Source organism: Triturus cristatus, chromosome 12 (assembly GCF_964204655.1).
Source record: "Triturus cristatus chromosome 12, aTriCri1.1, whole genome shotgun sequence".
NCBI classification, from domain to species: domain Eukaryota; kingdom Metazoa; phylum Chordata; class Amphibia; order Caudata; family Salamandridae; genus Triturus; species Triturus cristatus.
Window position 1 is genome coordinate 764,590,886 of NC_140595.1, and position 21,845 is coordinate 764,612,730.

Consider the following 21,845-nt stretch of genomic DNA (forward strand, 5'->3'; position numbering starts at 1 on the left):
GCTTTCTTGTATTTACATTTGGATTGAGAAGGCATCAGTCCCAGATTTTTCTTCGTTTAAGCGATTGGAAAGGCATGAAGTTGGTATGACTCTAAATCTTCCATTTTGGGCTTAGTCACTCAATAGCTGTTTCATAGAAGCTATAATTTCAAAGAAAATGATTGACTGTCATAATACTTGTATAATTGTTTAATTTGTGACTTATTCAGCCAATAGGATTTCACATGCTTTTTCAATCTGTTTTTTTTATTAAAGTTGTGTCTGAGTATCTTTATGTTACAGCAACAGGGGCAGGATACATGTAACAATACATTATGCATAATAAACGGATTTTGGACCAAAGATGTAAAAGAAATTTAGAATGGTGAGTTAGGACCACACAGAATGCAACTTACTTTTCTTTTATCATTTCTATTTAAAAATGCCATATAATATCAAGTCTCTGTTTTTGTTTTCCAAAAGATCAGTTATGGATCAACAAGCCCAGTTTTGGGAGACCGAAACCAGTTCCCATCCTTTTTTCGCACTACTCCTAGTGATGACTTCCAGTCCCGTGGGCTGGCGCAGTTAGTGATACACTTTGGATGGACATGGGTTGGAATTTTGGCCTCGGATGATGAATACGGACAAGTAGGCAGTCAAATAGTACAGCAAGAGCTTATCAAGGCTGGAGCTTGTCTGGCCTTCAATGAGAACATTCTCATAAGCCGAGCAGACAAGAATGCTTTTCATATTGTTCAAGTTATCAAAAACTCAACAGCCAATGCCATTGTCATTTTTTCTTCTGTTGCCCACCTGCCTCCTCTCCTGGATGAGATGCTGAGGCAAAAAATAACTGGGAAAATCTGGATTGGCAGTGAAGGGTGGTCAGCAGCTTATACCGTTTCTTTTGGGAAATATTCTGAAATCTTGGCTAGCACCATTGGGTTTGCAATCCAGAGTGGAGAGATGACGGGTTTTCAAGAGTATTTCACCAGCATCCGCCCTTCAACATCTCCAGGGGATACATTTGTGAGAAGGTTCTGGGAAGGTATTTTTAATTGCCAGTGGATGGACATGGAAAATATCTTGACCAGGGACAACACAACCGAGAAATGTACTGGAGATGAAAAACTAGAAAGCATTCAGATCAACAGCCTCTTGGAATTTAGATTCACTTACAACATCTACAAGGCTGTTTATGCTACTGCCCTGGCACTGGAGGATCTGAGGCAATGCATGCAATATGGAGAGAATTTCCCTCAAGAGGCTTGTGCAAATATCTCAGCTTTCCATCCATGGCAGGTAAGGTATCTTGCTGTTGATCATTCAAGAGTCACGGTGAGAAAGCTAAGACAGCTACAAGCCAAGCAACTGTGACAAGAAATTCAAGCTCACATTGGCAGATATTGTTGTTAACCACTGAGTGGACTGTTTCTGAAGCAATTTCTGATGAGGCTCCTAAGTAATGCCATTATCATAAAGTAGCATGGAGTATGACTTTGGTGTGGGCTTCTTCCACGTGTCGCCTTCACGATATTTGGGTATAGGTATAAAACACTCTGCAGGAAAACAGGCGGGGGTCTGATTCACCCTCAAATGGAGGTGTAGAGAGCCTGAGGTGGAACTGCATCAAACCAGAAGAAGTCAAATTAATGAACAGTATGGACCAAATCTAGTTAATTTAACTGACTTATTTCTAATAGAGATCACATGGGAATCCCAAGATAGCAAAGCCCAAAATATTTCAGGCACTAACACTCAAAATGTCACAGACCTACAAAAGTAATTTAAACCTAAATAGCTATCTGTCACACAAGTTCACGTAATTGTACAAAACATGACAGCAAAATATAAGGAAAATGCAGTGCATTCAATGACTCAGACAGTTCAGTCTCTGGAAATCATGAATGCAGAAATTTATGTTGAATTATATTTCAACATACAGACTGCATACATCGGAGGTTTGTAAATCCTGAAAAACAATTTGCAGAAGTCTGCATGGCAGAATGAGCTCAAACACGTCTATAAAAACATCAACTCTCGCCAATAATTTCTGTGTAAGAATTTACCCCTTAAACCGTCTTCCGCAAGTGTAGCGTTTTTTCTCCAAAATCCGCTTTTTCTAGATTTGCTCTTGCAAAGTATTTTTTAAATGTTATTACCATTGCACCTATTCCAAATCTTGTGAAGATTTGGAAAGTACCTCACAAACTTTTCATAAAAATGTTTTGATACTTCGCAAAACCCTACCATGGGCAACTGAGTGATCATTTCTGTGGGTGAGGGAGGTGCAAAATAAAACACAACATGTTAGAAAACCTAATGCTCATCATCAACTAGAATGAGTGTTGATCAGAAGTGACAAAATGTTTATTAACAAGTTTATGGTATGAGTCCCTATATAAAGATTATCCTTTATTTAGTACCTTGAAAAATCTGTCTTACAAACTAGTAGATATCAACTTTAAAGGGCTCTTTCTGAGTACCGCAATGAAGGGTATTTTGCCTCTGGTGTTCTAGGAGTACCCAATTTTAGCACTCAAAGGAGCAAGGGAGAACTGTCCAAGGCTTACTCAGGAGGGGAAAGAGCGTTTACAACGCTGTCTCCACAACGCAATTCCTTTACAACAAGGTCATTACAACGTTAAACCCTGAAAAGAATTACTGCAAGGAGAGGGGGTAGAAAGACTGACAAGGGAATTAGTAGAAAAAGAAAGAAGGATGTGGGGCAGACATAAAAGAAGAGACATAAGAGAAGAGAATGAAATATGAATGAGAAAAGGGTAGAAAGTAGGAAAAGGAAAAATGAGAGAAAAAGAGATAGGAAGAGAAGATAAGACATTAAGAAAGGATCTAAGGAAATGCTTGGGGAAAATAACAGTAGAGGAAGAAAGGAGAAAAAGAAAGGAAAACGTGCAATAAGAATACTCAACAAAAAAAGAGAAAGATAAAAGAATAACAGAAGGAAAGATTAGATGAAGACAGAGAAAGAAGATAAGACTGGACTGGATGAAAGGAGGGAAAGAAGGGAAGAGAAAAGCAGAAAAAGAAGTAGGGAAAGAAAGATGGGACAAAAGAAAGGAAGGAGAGAAGGAGAGAAGAGAAATAAAGAAAGGAGAGGAAGAGAGAATACATGGAGAAAGGAGCAAGAGAGATGGGGAGGGAAATAAGAAAACATAACAGAGCAAAGGAAATAATTATTTATGGAAAGAAAGAGAGAACCAAAGATGAAGAAAGAATTAAAGATAAAAAGAAAGAAACAGCGAAAAAAGTAGAAATGAAGAGAATGGAAGATAAAATAAAGGGTTCAGTGACTAAATATCGAGGGACATAATATAGAATGCCCAAAATATCGACGCCAAAATATAGAAGGACAGAATAAAGACTCCCTATCTACAAACAGGTAAGTACTAAAATATTGATTCCAAAATATAGAGGTGCTGATTCCGATCCTGTAAAACCCGGGTACGAATGGGGTTGTACGGAGCGTATTCTCCGTACGACTCGGACCCGGGAAATCCTCCTTACAAACCAGCAAGTACGATTCGTACAGAAATACCATTTCCGTACGACGAAAAAATACCCACAATTCCGATCCGGGACATCGCGTACGTGACGTCCGGACGGAGTCAGGCAGCGTTCTACGGACCAGCAAGTACGATTCGTGCCTACGTCACTCCGCACGGATCATTTTTTACGGCAGCCAAAAACTCCCGGGAAATTGAGGACGACGCGAAGAAGGAGCAGCGGTACGTGACGAACAGGCATGGACCCCATCCTACGTGTCATCCCGGCCCTCCTAGCCTACGACCTGGTGCACCAAAACCGCCGCGCACGCCGCCGAAGGTCAGCATAACACCCAGGGGCAAAGGGGGGGCGAGGGGCAGGAAACATAACCTCTACCTAATTTTAAAAATACCATATACTGTCCATACATTACCTCCAGGGTCTGGTCACTTCGGAGGGCGTGTCCACCAATCCCCGCGTACGCGTACCCGTCACCACTACAATGGTGGTATGGGCCGTAACCACGCCCTCAAAGCGTGGGTACGGCCCGTACCACCATTGTAGTGGTGATGTAGGGGTACCCGTGGTATGGGCCGTACACACGCTCTGAGGGCGTGGGTACGGCGCATACACCTACATCACCACTACAATGGTGGTACGGGCCGTACCCACGCTTTGAGGGCGTGGGTACGGCCCGTACCACCATTGTAGTGGTGATGTAGGGGTACACGTGGTACGGGCCGTACACACGCTCTGAGGGCGTGGGTACGGCGCGTACACCTACATCACCACTACAATGGTGGTACGGGCCGTACCCACGCTTTGAGGGCGAGGGCATGGGTACGGCCCATACCACCATTGTAGTGGCGATGTAGGGGTACGCATGGTACGGGCCGTACACACGCTCTGAGGACCCTGGGTACGGCCCATACCACCATTGTAGTGGTGATGTAGGTTTACGCGCCATACCCACGCCCTCAGAGCGTGTGTACGGCCTGTACCACGCATACCTCTACATCACCACTACAATGGTGGTAGGCCGTACCAACGCCCTCAAAGCGTGGGTACGGCCCGTACCACCATTGTAGTGGTGATGTAGGTGTATGCGCCGTACCCACGCCCTCAGAGTGTGTGTACGGCCCGTACCACGCATACCCCTTCATCACCACTACAATGGTGGTACGGGCCGTACCCACACCCTCAAAGCGTGGGTACGGCCCGTACCACCATTGTAGTGGTGATGTAGGTGTACGCGCCGTACCCACGCCCTCATAGCGTGTGTACGGCCCGTACCACGTGTACCCCTACATCACCACTACAATGGTGGTACGGGCCGTACCCACACCCTCAAAGTGTGGGTACGGCCCGTACCACCATAGTAGTGGTGATGTAGGGGTACGCATGGTACGGGCCGTACACACGCTCTGAGGGCGTGGGTACGGCCCGTACCACCATTGTAGTGGTGATGTAGGGGTACGCGTGGTACAGGCCATACACACGCTCTGAGGGCGTGGGTATGGTGCGTACACCTACATCACCACTACAATGGTGGTACGGGCCGTACCCATGCCCTCAAAGCGTGGGTACGGCCTGTACCACCATTGTAGTGGTGATGTAGGGGTACGCGTGGTACGGGCCGTACACACGCTCTGAGGGTGTGGGTACGGCCTGTACCACCATTGTAGTGTTGATGTAGGGGTACGCGTGGTACGTGCCGTACACACGCTCTGAGGGCGTGGGTACGGCGTGTACACCTACATCACCACTACAATGGTCGTACGGGCCGTACCCACGCCCTCAAAGCGTGGGTGCGGCAAGCCCGTCTGCGCCCGTACGGGCTAGGATCGCGCTCAGCGCCAGCCATGCTGCCCTGGCCGGGGGCAGGCTGGAATCCGGGGGAGTTAACAGACCAGTAAGTTACTCCAGCATGGAATTGCGTATGACTGGGGTGGCGACAGAGGGCATGGGTGAATTCACATTAGAACATACCGTTTTCCCGGTCTCTGATTTTCTGAGGCAGGGGAATCTTATCTGTGGGCTGCTCAATGTGAGATCGCTTCCCAAGCATTGCGTGGAAATCCAGCTGCTGCTAGAACTCCAAGAATTAGATGTTTTATTTATGACTGAAACATGGACCAACCCCACGTGTGAGGTAGATCCAGGTTGGGCATGTCCTCCTGGGTATAAAATCCTCCACAAACCTAGATTGAGGGGGAGAGGGGGAGGAGTTGGTGTGATTTATAAAAACTCTTGGAATTGCGTGTCACTAGATATTGACATAATTGAAGGATTTGAGCTACTTGGATTTGTTATTAAAGACGCTCATGGTCATATTTTAACCTGGGTCGTTTGCTATAGACCCCCGGGGGCGTTGAGTGTGCTGCAGCAGCAGTCATTGTTGGAGACCATCACCGATTTGGCTGCCACTCACGCTAGATTAGTGCTTCTGGGGGATTTTAATCTGTGGATGAATGGGTCTTTGGACTCTGGCTATAACAATGTCCTTCAGTCTTGCGAAGGCCTGGGCCTTTACCAGCACGTGAACAAGGCAGCACATAAGGATGGCCATATGCTTGATCTTATCTTTTCAGGGGAGCAAGTCCTTAATGTTGTGGGCATTCTGCCAATGGACTGGTCGGATCATTTTCTGGTCAAATTTTTGGTGACTAATCCTAGTCATAATAACCAGGTAGCTAGTTCCGTGATCAATTACGTTAGTAGGGATTGGAAAGCCCTCCTAAGAAATAGAGGACTTGTCCCGGTGTTTGTTCTGGAAGATTGTTTTTCACCAGCTAGGCAAGTGGAGGAGAACTATGCCTCCCTCTGCGTACAGATTTCTTCTGTATTAGACTCTACTGCCCCATTTAGAGATCATAAGAGAGTAGGAAGACTTTCGGCCCCCTGGTTTAATGTCAAATTAAAAAAACTGAAACTTGAGTGTAAACAGGCGGAGAGAAAGTGGAGAAGGGGTTATGATGATAAGGAGAAAATTAGTTGGAAACGTTTGATTGGGAGCTACAAGAAAGAAAGAAATTTGGCCAAAGCAGACTATTATTCTAGCACTATATTGAAGGCTCATAATAGGCCGAGGTGCATTTTTAAAATATTGAATACCTTAACTAGTCCGATTGTAGTAAGAATCAGATACCCCCTCTCAAGAGCTATGCTATAGCTTGGCAAGTTTCTTTTATGATAAAATTAAAATGATTATTGCGGTTCTGGGTGAGGATTCTCGGTATCCGGAGGTAGTGAGTCTAGAGGATAACAGTGCTGGCTGCTGCTCTTTGGGGGGGGTGGGTGTAATCACACCTACAGGCCCTGAGAGCCAGCCCTTTGTTAAGTTAACTGAGTTTGCGACCCTCTCAGTAGAAGAATTCGGCAAGGTGGCGCTAGGGATTGTGTCGGGCTCACCCTTGGACCCTCTGCCACAGAGATTCTGGAAGGAATTTGAACTTGAGCTGTTTCCCACACTTCGGCTCATTTGTAATCAGTCCCTTCTTAGGGGTGTGGTTCCGCCTCAGTGGAAACAGGCACTGGTGACTCCTCTGTTGAAGAAGTCCACTTTGGACCCTGCTAGCCCTAATAATTATAGATCTATCTCTCTCTTGCCTTTTCCGGCCAAAATCGTAGAAAGAGTGGTGGGGAACTATCTCTCAAAACATCTTGAGAATAATAAAATCTTAGAGGAGGTACAATTTGGCTTTCGGCCAGCGCATGGCACTGAGACAGCTTTGGTGACCGTGATGGACGAGCTTCGGATGCTGGCAGACAAAGGTCAGGCAGTAGCTCTTATTCTGCTTGACCTGTCTGCCGCATTCGATACGGTCAACCATGCGATCCTGTTGAGGAGGCTGGGGGAGGTAGGGGTGACTGGCCTTGCTCTGAGCTGGTTTCAATCCTTTCTTTCAGGGAGAAGCCAAGCTGTTGCCCTGCCTCCGTATCAATCTCCCTTTACCAAGATTACGCATGGGGTGCCCCAGGGCTCTGCAATTAGCCCGACCCTTTTTAATATTTACATGCTCCCGTTGATTGCTCTCATTAGGGCGCATAATATTAAGACCGCAAATTATGCCGACGACACGCAATTGATTCTCTCCTTAGAGGGAGATGAGTCGACCTCTCTGGAGGCGTTTCATAGCTGCTTGCGGGCTATGGCTCACTGGTTGAGAGGAAACTCCTTGTAATTTAATGCTGGAAAAACCGAGGTCCTTTATTTTTCAGTCGGGAAGGTCCCTTCGGTGCTGCCTGTGAAATTTTGGCCATTGGACCTTCCAAATGTTCTACGACCAGTGGAGAAGGTTCGGAACCTGGGTGTTATGTTTAATAACAAGTTAACGCTGGAAGCTCATGTTAATCAATTAGTAGGAAGCTGTTTTGCTAGGATACGAACTTTGCGAAAGATCCTCCCGTTAATGCCTTCTCAGGCACGAGCGCTAGTGGTACAAGTTACTATACTGAGCAGAACTATTTTTTAGACTGCAGCGGATTCAGTCTACAGCGGCCAAGCTAGTATTAGGCTGGCCTAGAGATGCATCATCTTCACTGGCCTTGTCGGAGTTGCATTGGCTCCCTATTAGACTTAGAATCCAGTTAAAATCTCTCTGCTTGGTGTTCAAGGCCCTGCATGAGATCGGGCCTGTCTCCATGCAGAGAAAGTTTGTATGGTACACTCCAGGGAGATGCTTGCGTTCTGCATCTGCCAGAATGGTGAGAGTACCTAGAAATAAGAAAGTCAGATCGGGCGGTAGAGCCTTCAGCATGCTAGCTGCCAGACTTTGGAATGCGCTCCCGCTGGAATTAAGACAAGTCAGGGATCTCTTCCTGTTTAGGAAAAGACTAAAAACCTGGCTATTTCCCAGTTCCAAAGATGCTGGCTGCTTTTGACGGTCTTGCCCACATTATGTGCCTTGTGTTGTTTAGCGCCAGGATGCCTGCAAGGTGGTAGTGCGCTCTATAAGTGTAATAAATAAATAAATGATCAGATGACCACAACTCCATGGGTGTATGTACGCATCCTTAATGTTCGACTATGTTGATACTGCCATAACAACACATCACTGACAGCAGTGTCCCACTCCCATGAGGATGGATGTCTTTCCCCCACTGCATGACACAACACATGTGGGTGTGTGGACAAATGACACATGCATACCCACCCCTGGCGGATGCAGCACAATACACACACAGAGATCATGCCACAAGACTGTATAGTCATGTCAATGCCCACTGAACACTCCTTGGGACAATGTCTCCAAACACATATAGCACACACGACCAAAGATTCTTTGCAGAGACCTTGTGATGGCACACAGATACCATGGTCCACCCCATGAGTATCAGACTACAACATTTTCCTGAAACATAACACACAACCCCAACTCCTGGACCATCAGCACCCACATCAATACCCGAAATGCAATAGTGTTCAAAGTGAAAAGAAAATGCTTTATTCAGCATTAAATGAAAAATCATAAAAGGACACTATTTACAAAGGCACATGGCCAGTCCAGATCAGAAGTCCTTGGGGGGGACACATGGCCACGCGTCTCCCCTAGCTTGCCTGCACAATAGAACCCTCAGGTTCATCGACTGGGGGGGAGCATCATGTGGGGAAGGACCAGGTACCGCAGGGACAGGAGGTGTAAGGGTAGGTGTGGTGGGTGCAGGGATGGACACCTCCACCACAGGGGGTGGGGCAGCACCAAAGGTGGAGGTCAGCTCGGCGCTGCATACTGCTGCCAGGTCGTCCAGCGTATCCCCTGCACCCGAAGAAAACACATGCTCAAAGGAGGGGGGGTCTGAGTGATGGGGTGCAGTGCTACTGGGGGAGGGGGTGGACAGGGGGGGGACTCAACTCCCCTACCCGTGGAGTGCCAGAGGGGCTGAGGCCCAGCACAGCCAAGTAGGCCTCCTTGTCAGATTGTGTGGTAGGGGAGCCGAGGGGAGTGCCATTGGAGGGTCTGGGTAGTGCGGCATGCGGACTCGGACTGTGGCAGCGTGTATGCCTGTGTGCCCCAGACCCAGTGGGTGTGCCTTCATCCCCCTGAGTGTGCGTGCCAGGAGGAGTGAGCTTGCCCTTACGTGTCGGTGTGCTGCCTGTGTCTGGTGGGGTACGTGCTTGGGAATGTCTGTGTGTGCTTGGGACAGGCATGGGAGTGGGAAGTGTGGATGGTGCAGGGGTAGGGGGGGACGAAGCGCTGCAGGAGACTAACTGCTGCCATCAGTGAAGAGTCCATGGACCTCAGCAACATCCGTTGGTCAGACATCGCTGATGACATGCCCTCCATGTACGACACCATCTGTGTCATCATTCTGGTGTGCCCATGGAGGACATTCAGCATCGATGTCTGGCCAACCTGCAACTGCCGCAGAATGTCCACAGACTCTGCAGTGAGGGCAGCAGGGGGGACAGGGGCAGGGGGTGCGGTGCCTGGCACGAAGGAGACACGGTGTCACCTAGCACGGACAGAAGGGACCGGAGCAACTGGGAGGGCGGTGATGGGAATGGAGGGGGCGGTGACAGATGTAGTGCTGCTGCCAGGTGTTGTAGCAGCCTCCGCCCCCTCGAGGAGTTCAGCCTCGGACCCGTCAGCATCGTAGTCAGTGTTGCCACTAGACAGGTCCTCCGCCTGACTCCCCTCACCCTCCGTGCCATTCGCTCCCGCAGACTCGCCAGCAGTAGTGGCAGCGATGCTGGATCCCTCCTCCACGTCCATGCAGGTGTCTCCCTCGGTGTCCTCCGATGATGCTGTGGGCAAGGTGAAGATACAGAAAATAATCAGTCACCTGTATACATCTGACACATGAGTCCAAACAAAAAATGTCACAGTGCATATCAGGAAATGCATCATGAGTAACATCTAGAATAGTCCGCACATATGTAACCCTGCACTCCCCAGTTGGTTGACACACCATGCCACTTGGAAGCAATGGAGATCATTACACAACAGCAAATAACTTGATATCGAATTATACTGAGAAGCTAGTGTCTGGGAACAGTTGAGCACAGCAAGACTATGAAGGCATGCCACCTCTTGTTCACTGTGAATGAAACAGTATTGGTGCACCCATGGCCAAATAACAGACTTCAATGCTGAAGGTGTCCCCACACTCTGAGACCTGTGAGTACTTTTGAAACCCAAACGAAAAACATTGCGATCCCTTGGGACTCACAACACTTTACACAATGTACATGTTTAGAATGTGTGAATGTGCCACTTTGTGAACAGAACACACATGTGCCTGTATAACAGAAGTCACACAATGAGGTGCACACACAACTACATTTACACAGTCATTGTATGAGCTGCCAACCGAATTCAAATAAGCCACTGTAAAGAAGAAATGGGGTATCAGTAAGTACATATACATGGCAACACGGTGGTCTGGATGACTTGACACTCGTAAGTTGGTTTGAGCAACAACCAAGGACTTACCCAAATGCAAAAACACTCTGTGAACATGGATATGTATAATCAGAAAACAAGTGGTAATCGAACTGTGCCTTTCTTTAAAATGTGCCAGCGTGTCCACGGACAGTGTAAAGGTACTTTCTTTTGCACTTCCCTGGGAGACATCTGTCATGCAGGCACATTATTGTCCTTCACAACAAACTAGCAAAGTCAAGTTTATGAAAAATTGAGACATGTTGACAAGTGTAGTGAGTGCCAAGGTACAATATTTCTTGACTAACAACTTGAATCATGCCACCTGTCACATGGCCATCCGTACCATGATGACACAGTTGGCAACACATCTGACCCACTGCCTGTCATGTGGAGTGGCACACAGGACAATGCATTAGCTAATGGGCCTGCAATTGGGTCGGGATAAGGAGCACCTGCACTGAGGAGACACCCTCATGGCAAGCAAGAATGTCCACACAGATGTCAGCACACACAGACTAAACTACGTAGCATCTCGACCACACACTGGTGGCAAAAATGGATGCGCATGAGCCATATATTTTAAATTTTGACACATGCTGCAAAGCACAAACATTCAACCCTGCACAGCATGACTGGGTCACTGCATGTTGAGTGTCTGTCCAGACAATAATCACACACAGGTCAGACCTGGCTAGGAGACATAAGGTTTGGACATGTAGGCCTTGCCCGCACAAACCCCCCATACCTGAGACAATGTTATTGTGACAGATCAAGAAGTTACACCTCTTAATCTGTGTTTATTAAAATGTGCATCAAGAATTCCTAAATGTACTCCACATCACCTTGTGAGGCTGCCAACACATATTTGTGACAAACAACCATCAACAGATAGTTGTACATAGACACACAGGCACTGCCCAGTGTGAGGATGCACAAGCAAAATGGGGTCAGCCTGTAAAATGGGCACATGTAGCACACTTTAGATCAATACAAATGAGGCCAGGGAACAATGCCACAGAGGCCAACCTATGCTGAACACACAGAGAATGGGCACAGTGTTGGATGACACACATGATTCTGAGGCAAGGGTGTCTTAGGGGACTGTAGTGGGCACACTGCTCCATGGTCCTGGAATTATCTGACTGTAACATGAGCTACCGTCCCGGCACTATAGATATATCTCCCACTCATGCACATCATGTCTGAGGCCACAACATCGGTCATGCATGCTGCAAGTCTGTTCATTTGAAAACTTCACACTCCTATGTTGAGACTCAGCATCAGTGCCAACTAATATGGACCCCCAAATGACTGAACAGGACAGGGCACAGGCAAGGTAACAACACATGTCTCAGACCCCCCCCCCCACATAATGCAGAAAGCAATGTGCACTTGGATTTACTGGCAGCCTAGATGACCATGTGCAATAGTGATTACACACAGACCAGGGAACACATGTCAAGGAGGGGAAGGGAGGAAGAACAGCGCCGTTTGACTTTGGGGAACAGGATATGCACTGCACAAATTAACCCTCGCAGTGTATCCAGGCGACTGAGCACTTCCAAAAGCTGGTGACACACAACAAACACACATGTACCTACCCCCTTCCTGCTGCTGCAACTCCTGTAACCGCCTATCCAAGTCAGGGAAGACCACTGCCAGGACATGCTTCATCTGGTGGGTCAGGCGTCGGCGCCCGCCGTGCTTGCGTGGAGGTGAGTCCTTCAGCTGGCACCGGGCGATCCTCCGGGTCCAGCACCAGATGTCCTGCCAGCGTTTCCTCACTTGGGCTAGGCGCCGACTGCGACCCTCCACCGATCTCACGGCCCTAACGGCCCGCTTCCAGAGCTTCCCCTTCTCGTAGGCAGTTACCTGTGAGGATGACAAAGTGAGACTACATCACTACACCTGCTTCATGTCACAGAGACACACATTTGAACATCTTTGATATGTTGAACAGGGCATAGTATGCTGGCAACAAATAGCACCTTTGTCATAGGGACATTAGCCTCTGTGGAAGCCCCAATGCACTACATGGCATTGAAAGTACACAAGTGGCATGAGGGGTGCAACACACTCCCTGATCGTGGCACACACTTTGCATCACATGCAACACCAGGCTGATGGACAGCACCTCCAAGCAGCCACATGCCCCAGGCCACTGACGCAACCTCAGCAGAGTACACAGACACACACAGGCACAGATCAATCACCTGCCATTGGCAAAAGTGGATACAAACCTCACTCTGCACATGTGCCACTTGCCTGTGGGGTGTCACAGGTGTGGTGATAGCTCAGCAAGTCAGACACTCCGCACGGCTTACTTCTCACATCAGATGGGTGAAGCTGTTGCCTCCTCCATGCAGCTGTGGTTCTACACTCCACATAGACACTCACCCACATGACAAGAAACATTCACACACATCAATGTCCAGGTGGCGTACACATCATTGGACACTCTCACCACTCTCACCACAGCTCCACTCAACTCACACACATCTGTGGGTACAGTCACCTGTCACACCGGGGGGGGCACTGAATCACCTCTGGACTATAGAACAAAAATGGCCCAAAGGATTGGGCATGCTGAATGTGCCATGCCCTATGCATTGAATGTCAAAGTAAGCACAATGCAAGTGAGGAGTGCACACAGGAACTACATCATGCTCTGCATGGGAGACATAAGCCATTCCCCCCTGGGACCCACTCTAAACAACTTTGCATGTCTGTCACACCTGGACACAATGCCAGAAGTGACAGTCACTAAAAAGGTGCACAGTCTAAGGTAGTGGAGTCAGCATTCATCTGCTCCCCTGGTCTCCCATACAGGCTGGTGTACTGTGGGATGATGACATCCAGCAATGCCTCATTCTCCTCCTGGGTGAATGGCTGGGCCCTCTCCACAGACCTTGACATGGTGCCAGAGGAAGCACAGGCAGCAGCAGTGGTGTTGACTGAAAGGTAGTGCAGGCAAGTGCCCTCTCATTCTGGCTGACTTATATCTGCCTTGCTGGGCTGTTTCATTTACAGGAGTACAGAGTGATTGGTCAGTCTTATTTGCATCCTACGTTTCCTCCAATCTCTTTAAACATACACCAGTGGGTGCCTTTGCATGGTTCAAAATTTGAGCACAATGTGAAGTCACCAACCACTTTGCAACATTGTATTTAGTTGCCAACTGCCTTTTACAGGCCACCTGATGGAAAAATTTGAACTGGAAAATCGGTATCCATGACAACCAGCATGCATTTAGGCCCTAATACTTGTCCCTCATGTGTCCCTATGTAATTTAGCAATCCACACACAGGTACGGTGCGTTTCACACGTACCCCTACGGCACCAGTTGCACAGTGCGTTTGACACGTACGTGTATGACCAGTGTGTACACATAGTTGTACACACTGGTCATACACGTACGTGTTCGACCAGTGTGTACACGTACGTGTACTACGGTCGTACGACCAGTGTGTACACCTCCTTGTACGACCAGTGTGTACACGTACGTGTACATCCAGTGTGTACATGTAGGTGTACGTGTACGACCAGTGTGTAAACGTACGTGTACGACCAGTGTGTATACGTAGGTGTACACACTGGTCGTACGTACACGTACGTGTACGACCAGTGTGTACACGTACATGTATGACTGTAGTACACATACGTGTACACAATGGTCATACACGTAGGTGTACACACTGGTCGTACACGTAGGTGTACACACTGGTCGTACACGTACGTGTACGACCGTAGTACACGTACGTGTACACACTGGTCGTACACGTACGTGTAAACACTTGTAGTACACATACGTGTGTACGGTCCGTACATACACCCGTACTCCGGCGGGAACACCAATGTAATGATACGGACCGTTCACACGCCCTCAGAGCGTGTGTACGGGGCGTTTCACAGCTTACACTGGTGATAGGAGGCGCACACAAAAGGAATGGAGGTGTCAGACTCATGCATGGCTGTACATCAAGTCATTGTCATTGCAGTCCTTCATGTGCAGGGCATAGGTGTGTCAGGCAGTGATATGGCACATGTCTTCTCATGTTTTAGCACAATAGATGTGTGATGACCTGTGTACACATGTCATGTGTGATGGGGCAGTATGTGGCACACTTCCCCGTCCCACTTTGCACATGTGTGCATGTAGTACAAACGTGTCAAGCACTGCATCACTGGTATGGCACAGTCACCAACACCCGCAACTGTCCCCTGATGCCAGGGACAGGGACACTAACACCTGACATCTAAGTACCAGCGTGCCCCGACGTGACTATGTCCTGTGTGTGTCATGTGTTCCCATGAGCTTGCTGTTGGTGTTCCGTGAACTGCATCTGCTGTTGCTGCATCCAACATGTGTCTGTGTGTAGATGGGCATGGCACACATATACGTACACCATGCCACTTGTGGATTCACACGTTACATGTGTCTGGATGCTTCGAAGATGATTTTTTTACATGAGGACATATCTGCGCCGTATCCATGTCTGTGTTTTCGTTTTTAACGTGTACCCCTTCATCGCTATGTGTGTGATCTGTACATTTTCAATGACATGTGACCTGTGCATCTAGCTTGCCGCCAGCAGTCTGTATGAGATGACATCCTTCAAATGCAGATATGTGGATGTATGTCACTCCTGTGATGTCTCTGGCTGTTCACTTACACTGGCCCACAGCTAGTTTCGGGGCATGTCATGTAGAACTTGACTATCAACGGGTGTAGCTGGCTTGTCGTAGGAGTATCACCTGTCTGGCATACGTGTCCTGGATGTATTGCACAGACCAGACTCTGTATTTAGCAGATGTGTAGTAGCAGTTGAGCATGTGCTCAGTTCATTGACATTGATGTTGTTATGAACTCACTCTTCGTTATTCCTTCCAATTTTCTGCAGGGCACCGCCTCTCCCCCGACCAATGCCAGACTTGGGTGCCATGAGGGAACGTGACTGCATAAGACGTTACCGCTTCTCGCAACAGTTGATTGAGAACTTGACTGCAAAGCTGGAACAACACCTCCAACCGCGACACAGGTATCCTACTGCGCTGACCCCCAAGATGAAGGTGATGGCAGCCCTAAATTTTTTTGCCACCGGTACATTTCAATTTACCATAGCTGATGTGGGTGGCATGTCACAGACCATGTTCAGCCGTGTCCTGCATGATGTTTTAGAAGCCATGTTGGAGCACCTGGATGAATTCATCCATTTTCCAACTCGTGAGCAGTTGATAGGTGTCAAGGGTGTGTTCTATGCCCTGGGAGGGATGCCCCATGTAATTGGGTCTATTGATGGGACACATGTGGCTTTGGTACCACCACAGGCACAGGAGGTCGCCTATCACAACCGTAAACATTACACTCTATAAATGCCCTTGTGGTGTGTCTTGCTAACATGCTGATTTCCCATGTCTGTGCACGTTTTCCAGGGTCAGCACACAATGCCTACATCATGAGGCATAGCAGGGTGCCAGAAATGATGCTGCGGCTGCACAACGAACGAGCATGTCTTGTTGGTGGGTATACTCTGTTTGTCCTTTGTTTAGCGCTATTTTTGTATCTTACGGCATCTCCTGACCCACTTCTTTACATGATGTTTCCATGTAGGGGACTCTGGCTATCCCAACATGCCATGGCTGATGACGCCTCTCCGCAACCCCAGAACAGCTGCAGATCACCGTTACAACAACGCACATGGGCAGACCAGGCGAGTGATCGAGAGGACTGTTGGCCTCCTGAAGAGCAGATTCCGGTGTCTTCACAAGACAGGCGGGTCCCTCCCATATGCACCGGTGAAGGCCTGTAAGATCTTCCTCATGTGCTGCATGCTGCACAACATGGCAGTGGAGAAGGCTGTGCCACTCATCCTGGATCCGGATGAGCAGGAACATCCACCCGTGGAGGATGAAGGGCTTGGTCACGAGGCAAGTGAGGAGGAGGAGGAGGACGACGACATCCGGAGTCAGGTCATACGCAACTTCTTCTCAGAATGGTGAGTCCATGGGTCTGAGTGTGCACGCCTGGAGCCTTGTGTGGCATGTGTTGCAATGTGTGTGTCCGGCTGACTGTATGCTAAGTGACTTAGAGGTGTGTTCAGATGTGTCACTCGAGTGATGATGTCCTTCCACACATTTTAGGTTAGACACTCAATTTTAATATAGCATGGTGACACACTTATTCCTGTAGAGTAAATGACCATGCATGCGGATGACAATCTTTTCCCTGACTTCTTGTGTGTCTGTCATCCCCAGGTAGTTTCGCATGCTGTCTGCTCGTGTCATCGTTGGCCTCCCGCTATTCCTCATGAGTATTGCAACGTGTGCTGAATCAACGTCCCATGCACGGACATGGTGAAAAGTCATTTTGGTTAAGGATTGATGCACGGCATTTTGGTGTTGGTAGGTGTTTGGAATGTGTGGGCACTGCTCCTGTGCATGTTGTGTTACTATACATACATGTCGACTCACCATGGGGCACATGACATGTTGCATGACTCCCATGTATTGATAGCCACCCTTCGTAACAGTCATCTGTAATGGGACTGTGGATTCTGATGAAGGCATCAATGTATGTACAACTTCCCTCTGAAACATACGGGATGCTACGGGTGGACATAGTGTGGGACATCCCCATGAGAGGATCAATGGGGAATTGCAGCCCCTCCGTGTCCAGCAGGGGGTGTTTGGCTCACCCCCTTCACCTGTGTGCCAGTTCAATGGATTTACAGCATCTGTGTTGTGAAGGGGGTGTCCAGTGTAGGTCCCACATGTTCAGCCAAATGACCTGTGAGTCTGTTCATATTGATGCATTTCCCTAGGTGTGAACCTGAGTAATAAAGGTGTTCCTCACCCTCCAAGGTGCCTCATCTCTGTCAATGCAGGTCTCTTGCCACTTTGCATGCGGCATCTCTGGCATAGTTGTCAAAGATTGTGCAGATGAGTCTATGTGTAGTTTAGCAACATGCATTCAGTTCTTCAGGGATTAGACTCTCTATTGTGCATGATGTCCATGGTTGTGTATGTATTTGGGCATGTTGGTGACCACAACGGGCCGTCAATACCTGCTGAGGGTGTGTATCCTGTGCGCAGCTCGGCCTTCAGTTTCATGATCCGGTGTCAGTCATCTTTGGTGATTGTGCATCCATTGTCTCTGGGTGTGCCATGGGAAACCGGAATCTCCTTCCATTACATACGCCTGTTGCAGTTGTCCTTTCTGACATCCTTGTCTTTGTGTGCAACTTGTGGCATAGTTTCCAGGACATGCCGCCTGCTGATGCGGCCCCTGCAGCAAGGTCCCACAAAGTTTACAGATTCGGCAACACACACACCTCAAAGATGCCCCTCCCTTCCTCCCTCCACCCATTCATTTGGCTGGCATCAGCTTGTCTGTGCCACTGTTGCGCCCACGCGGTGCCAATGGCTGGACCGTCAGCGCATGCAACGTGCACATTGCACGACCCTCATGTCCTTACATGACCCACATCACACTACAGTCTGATGTTGCAGCCACCCTCCAAGCATTGCCCATCCGAAAAGCTACCGCCTGCTCTCAGGCACACCCTAGGCGCACACACGACACCTTTGCATGATGAGTGTGCAACTCCAACTGCCTACACAGCTCTGCCCCGCCTTCCAGGCCCTGTCACACCAACCAGGTCATGTCCCTCCTACTCCCCACCGGCTCCGTACACCAGCAAGGCCATGGGAGTGGGACTCAAGCCTTCAGCATGTAGTATAGTGGCATCATCTGGCACATGGCCCAGGTATCATCTCTCAGCGTGTCAATCTTCAATGTGTCCAGGTCCCCCTCTCCGGCATCACATGCGCACAGCACCTCATCATCAGCTCGTATGCCATTGACTGCCAGGTGCTCCTCACCCTCACCAAAGACGCAGCCATTGCCATTTCCAACATTCAAGAAGGCATGAGATCCATTGATGAATGGCTGAACATTAGCCACCTGAGGCTGGACTTGTACAGGACTGAGGTAATCATCTGAGGATTGTCCCCTTACAGCTGGGTCAACTGCTTGTATCCCACCCGCAAGAGCCCTGCACATGCACCCAGTGCCCACGCACACAAGATGGTGTGCATCATGGATTCGTCATTCACATTTGCCATGCTAATCACCAGCATCTGTACCTCAGGGTGCAACACCCTCTGCATGATGCACATGATCCATAGATAGATCCACTTCAAGGAAAGACAGACCATCCCCCAGGCCCACGACACCAGCCGTGTCAACTACTGCCCCGCCCTCTATGGAGCAAGTACATCCTAACTCCCGGGAAACTTGTCCACATCCAGGCTGCATGTGCACACCTCAGCTTCAACATCCCGCGCCCCAGCGACATCAACGCCCACCAGAGATAGCTGCAATGGATCACTGTGTGCTGCAGGATGACATTCAGACTCTTCACCCACACTCAGGAGGCAGGCCACAACCCCAGACCCCAAACCAACCTTGGACGCCTGTCATCCGAGACCCCGTTGTGCCAACTCCGTGCATCCAACCTTGCCCTGGCCACCATTCTTCACATCCACCGTACTCCAGCATGCAGGACATAGTTCTCCCACCTGGCAAGACATACCTGCTACTCCCTCCCCGGCAACATCCACATGAGCCATGACCTCTACGCCTTCAGGATACTCTTCCCAATTGGTCTGTCCGCACAGTAATGCATGCCCCCCCTCAGCAGCTTGAGGCCATCACGGGTGAGTATTGTGCTCCATGTCTGTATAGTATGATACATTGTGACCAATGTGTGTCCTGTCCCAGACTCAGATTCCAGGGTATGGATGGCTGAAGTTAGTTCAACACTCATGCATAGTTTGACATTTCCCCACACGTAGGTTGTGTACTCGTGCAAAATGAATGCAACATGTAATTGTAGAAATTAATGTTTATTCTCAGTGGGGGGCCTGTTTAGTGTTGACAAATAGGTGCTATACAGTGTAGGCCTGGGCTAAAATTCCGTTCCTCTCGCGGAAATTGAGATAATTTGACATTTTCGCGTTCCGCGGAGAGCGCGAAAATGTCAAAATTTCCACAATCCGCATTTTACCAGAAATGTTTTGCTTGCTCGCGCTGTAAAATAATACATTCTCGTGTGCGCGCGATCGCCTTACCTGAATCCCCGCATTCGCCGACAAGTTTTCCCAATCCGGTCGCGTTCTCCATGAGATGTTGGATTGTTGGTAGCCATTTGTGCTGTCTCGCGACAGTTCGCGCCCGCAGTAACGTCATTCGTCGCGCGATCACGTCTTTCTTCTCGCGATCATGCACCGCGAGACAGTGAAAACAAGATGGACGTGCCCGCGAGCAACCGCATGGGTAAGTTGGCGAGCCGCGACCACGCAGAAAATACTGCGAACGGGCGGGGAAAAAACTTCCGCATCTTCGCGATATTTCCACGTGTTTGCGGAGATTTTTAACATTTTAGCGATAATTTGCGAAAGTGAATTTCGCAAATTCCGCCCACCCCTAATACAATGTGCATGGAATCCAAAGTTCACAGGGGGAGATGGGATCCTTGTCATTTGGAGTCATCAGAGTCCAGACCACAGTGTTGGTCATCATTGGTCAGACTGTGACCAGCAAGTCCATGTGGCAGAGAATGTCATTGTATGAGGTGCTGCTGTTGCGCATGAGGGCCAGGTGCCAGGACAGGTGACCTGGGAGATGTGGATGGTCCGCTGCCTCTCACGGTCTTTTCCGTGGACGACCCACCTTACTTGCGGGACCCTCAGATGCAGGCCTTGACGATGCTTGGGACGCTCCGTCGGACGAATCCTCCTCCTCCTCCCACCCTGTGGCTGGTGCTGGTCTTCGCCTGGTGGCACAGTGAGGTTTGCCCATGTTGTCGGCGATCCGACGGAGTGAACGGCTTATGTACGTTTGCACCGCCAGGAGCTCAGCTAGTCTTGCCTCCATCCGTCCTTGGTGTTGTTGTTGACAGGCGTGTTGCTCGGCCTGCTGGTTCTTAATCTCGTTGAGGGTCCCCACTACCTGGCTGATGACCCTGGTGTCACGCCGGTATGTGTCCAAGATGTGGCGTATGTGTGACATACCGGTTCCCTCAGCTGGCTGGTCAGGTTCGCGCCTCAGCCTGCCTCCACTCCCACCACCCCTGCCCACACGAGCCTGGCCTGCCGTTGTGGGCACATCGGGTCTACGGGACCCCTGAGGGATGGCATTTGCAGGGTTGTCTGCCTCCTCCTGGGTGGCCGGAGAACCTTGTCCCTCCAGGTCAGACTGGCTCAGTTGTTCTGTGCAGACAGGGCTCCTGGGTGTCTCCTGGGATGTGGCAAGAATAGGGGTGGTAGTTGGCACCTGATGCAGGTGCTGCAGGGGCTTGGGCACCAGAGGGTCAAGGTTGTTTGGGGTCATCCACAGAGTGCTGAGAGTCGTCGCTGCCGGTGGGATCATCTTCCTGCCGAGCCTGGGCCTGTGATCGTTCCCCCCAGTGTTGGGGGGAGATCCATGACGTTGCACTGTGTGTGAGAGAGAGTCAATGTTAATGCTGTTTAATGCGACATCCATGTTTCATACATGTTCTACTTGCCACAGTTCCTCCAGGTAGTTGTATGTGCCTAGCATTCACATCAATGTTCCCTTGTGGATGGGTATGTTGCAGGGGAATGATTGAAATGTTATCCAGGGTGTTTGACATGTCGCATTTGGCCTTGGATGCTTTTTTGACTGTGGCTTGATCTGGTTGTGTCACATGTCCATTGTGAGAGTGTATGAGTCTATTGGCTGGCCCGGTGGTGTGTGCTTGTGTAAGGGGTGAGTGATCATTCCTCAGCCCGACGCTGTTCAACATCCACATGGCCCCCCTCACACAAGTGGCCTGCCACCACAACCTCAAAAACATCTCCTACGCCGACGACACCCAGCTCATCCTCTCCCTCACCAAGGACCCTCACACCGCCAAGACAAACATCCACGAGGGTCTGAGGGCC

The 21,845-nt window shown here is 49.2% G+C and overlaps 1 protein-coding gene across 1 annotated transcript in view; it reads left to right on the top strand.

Annotated features, from left to right (window-relative positions):
- Positions 1–21,845, top strand: part of LOC146782758 (extracellular calcium-sensing receptor-like) — a 303,286-nt gene that overhangs the window by 176,756 nt on the left and 104,685 nt on the right. The window contains exon 5 of the mRNA XM_085637232.1: positions 463–1,284. Coding sequence (XP_085493358.1) covers positions 463–1,284 — 822 coding nt within the window. The remainder of the gene's footprint in view (positions 1–462; positions 1,285–21,845) is intronic.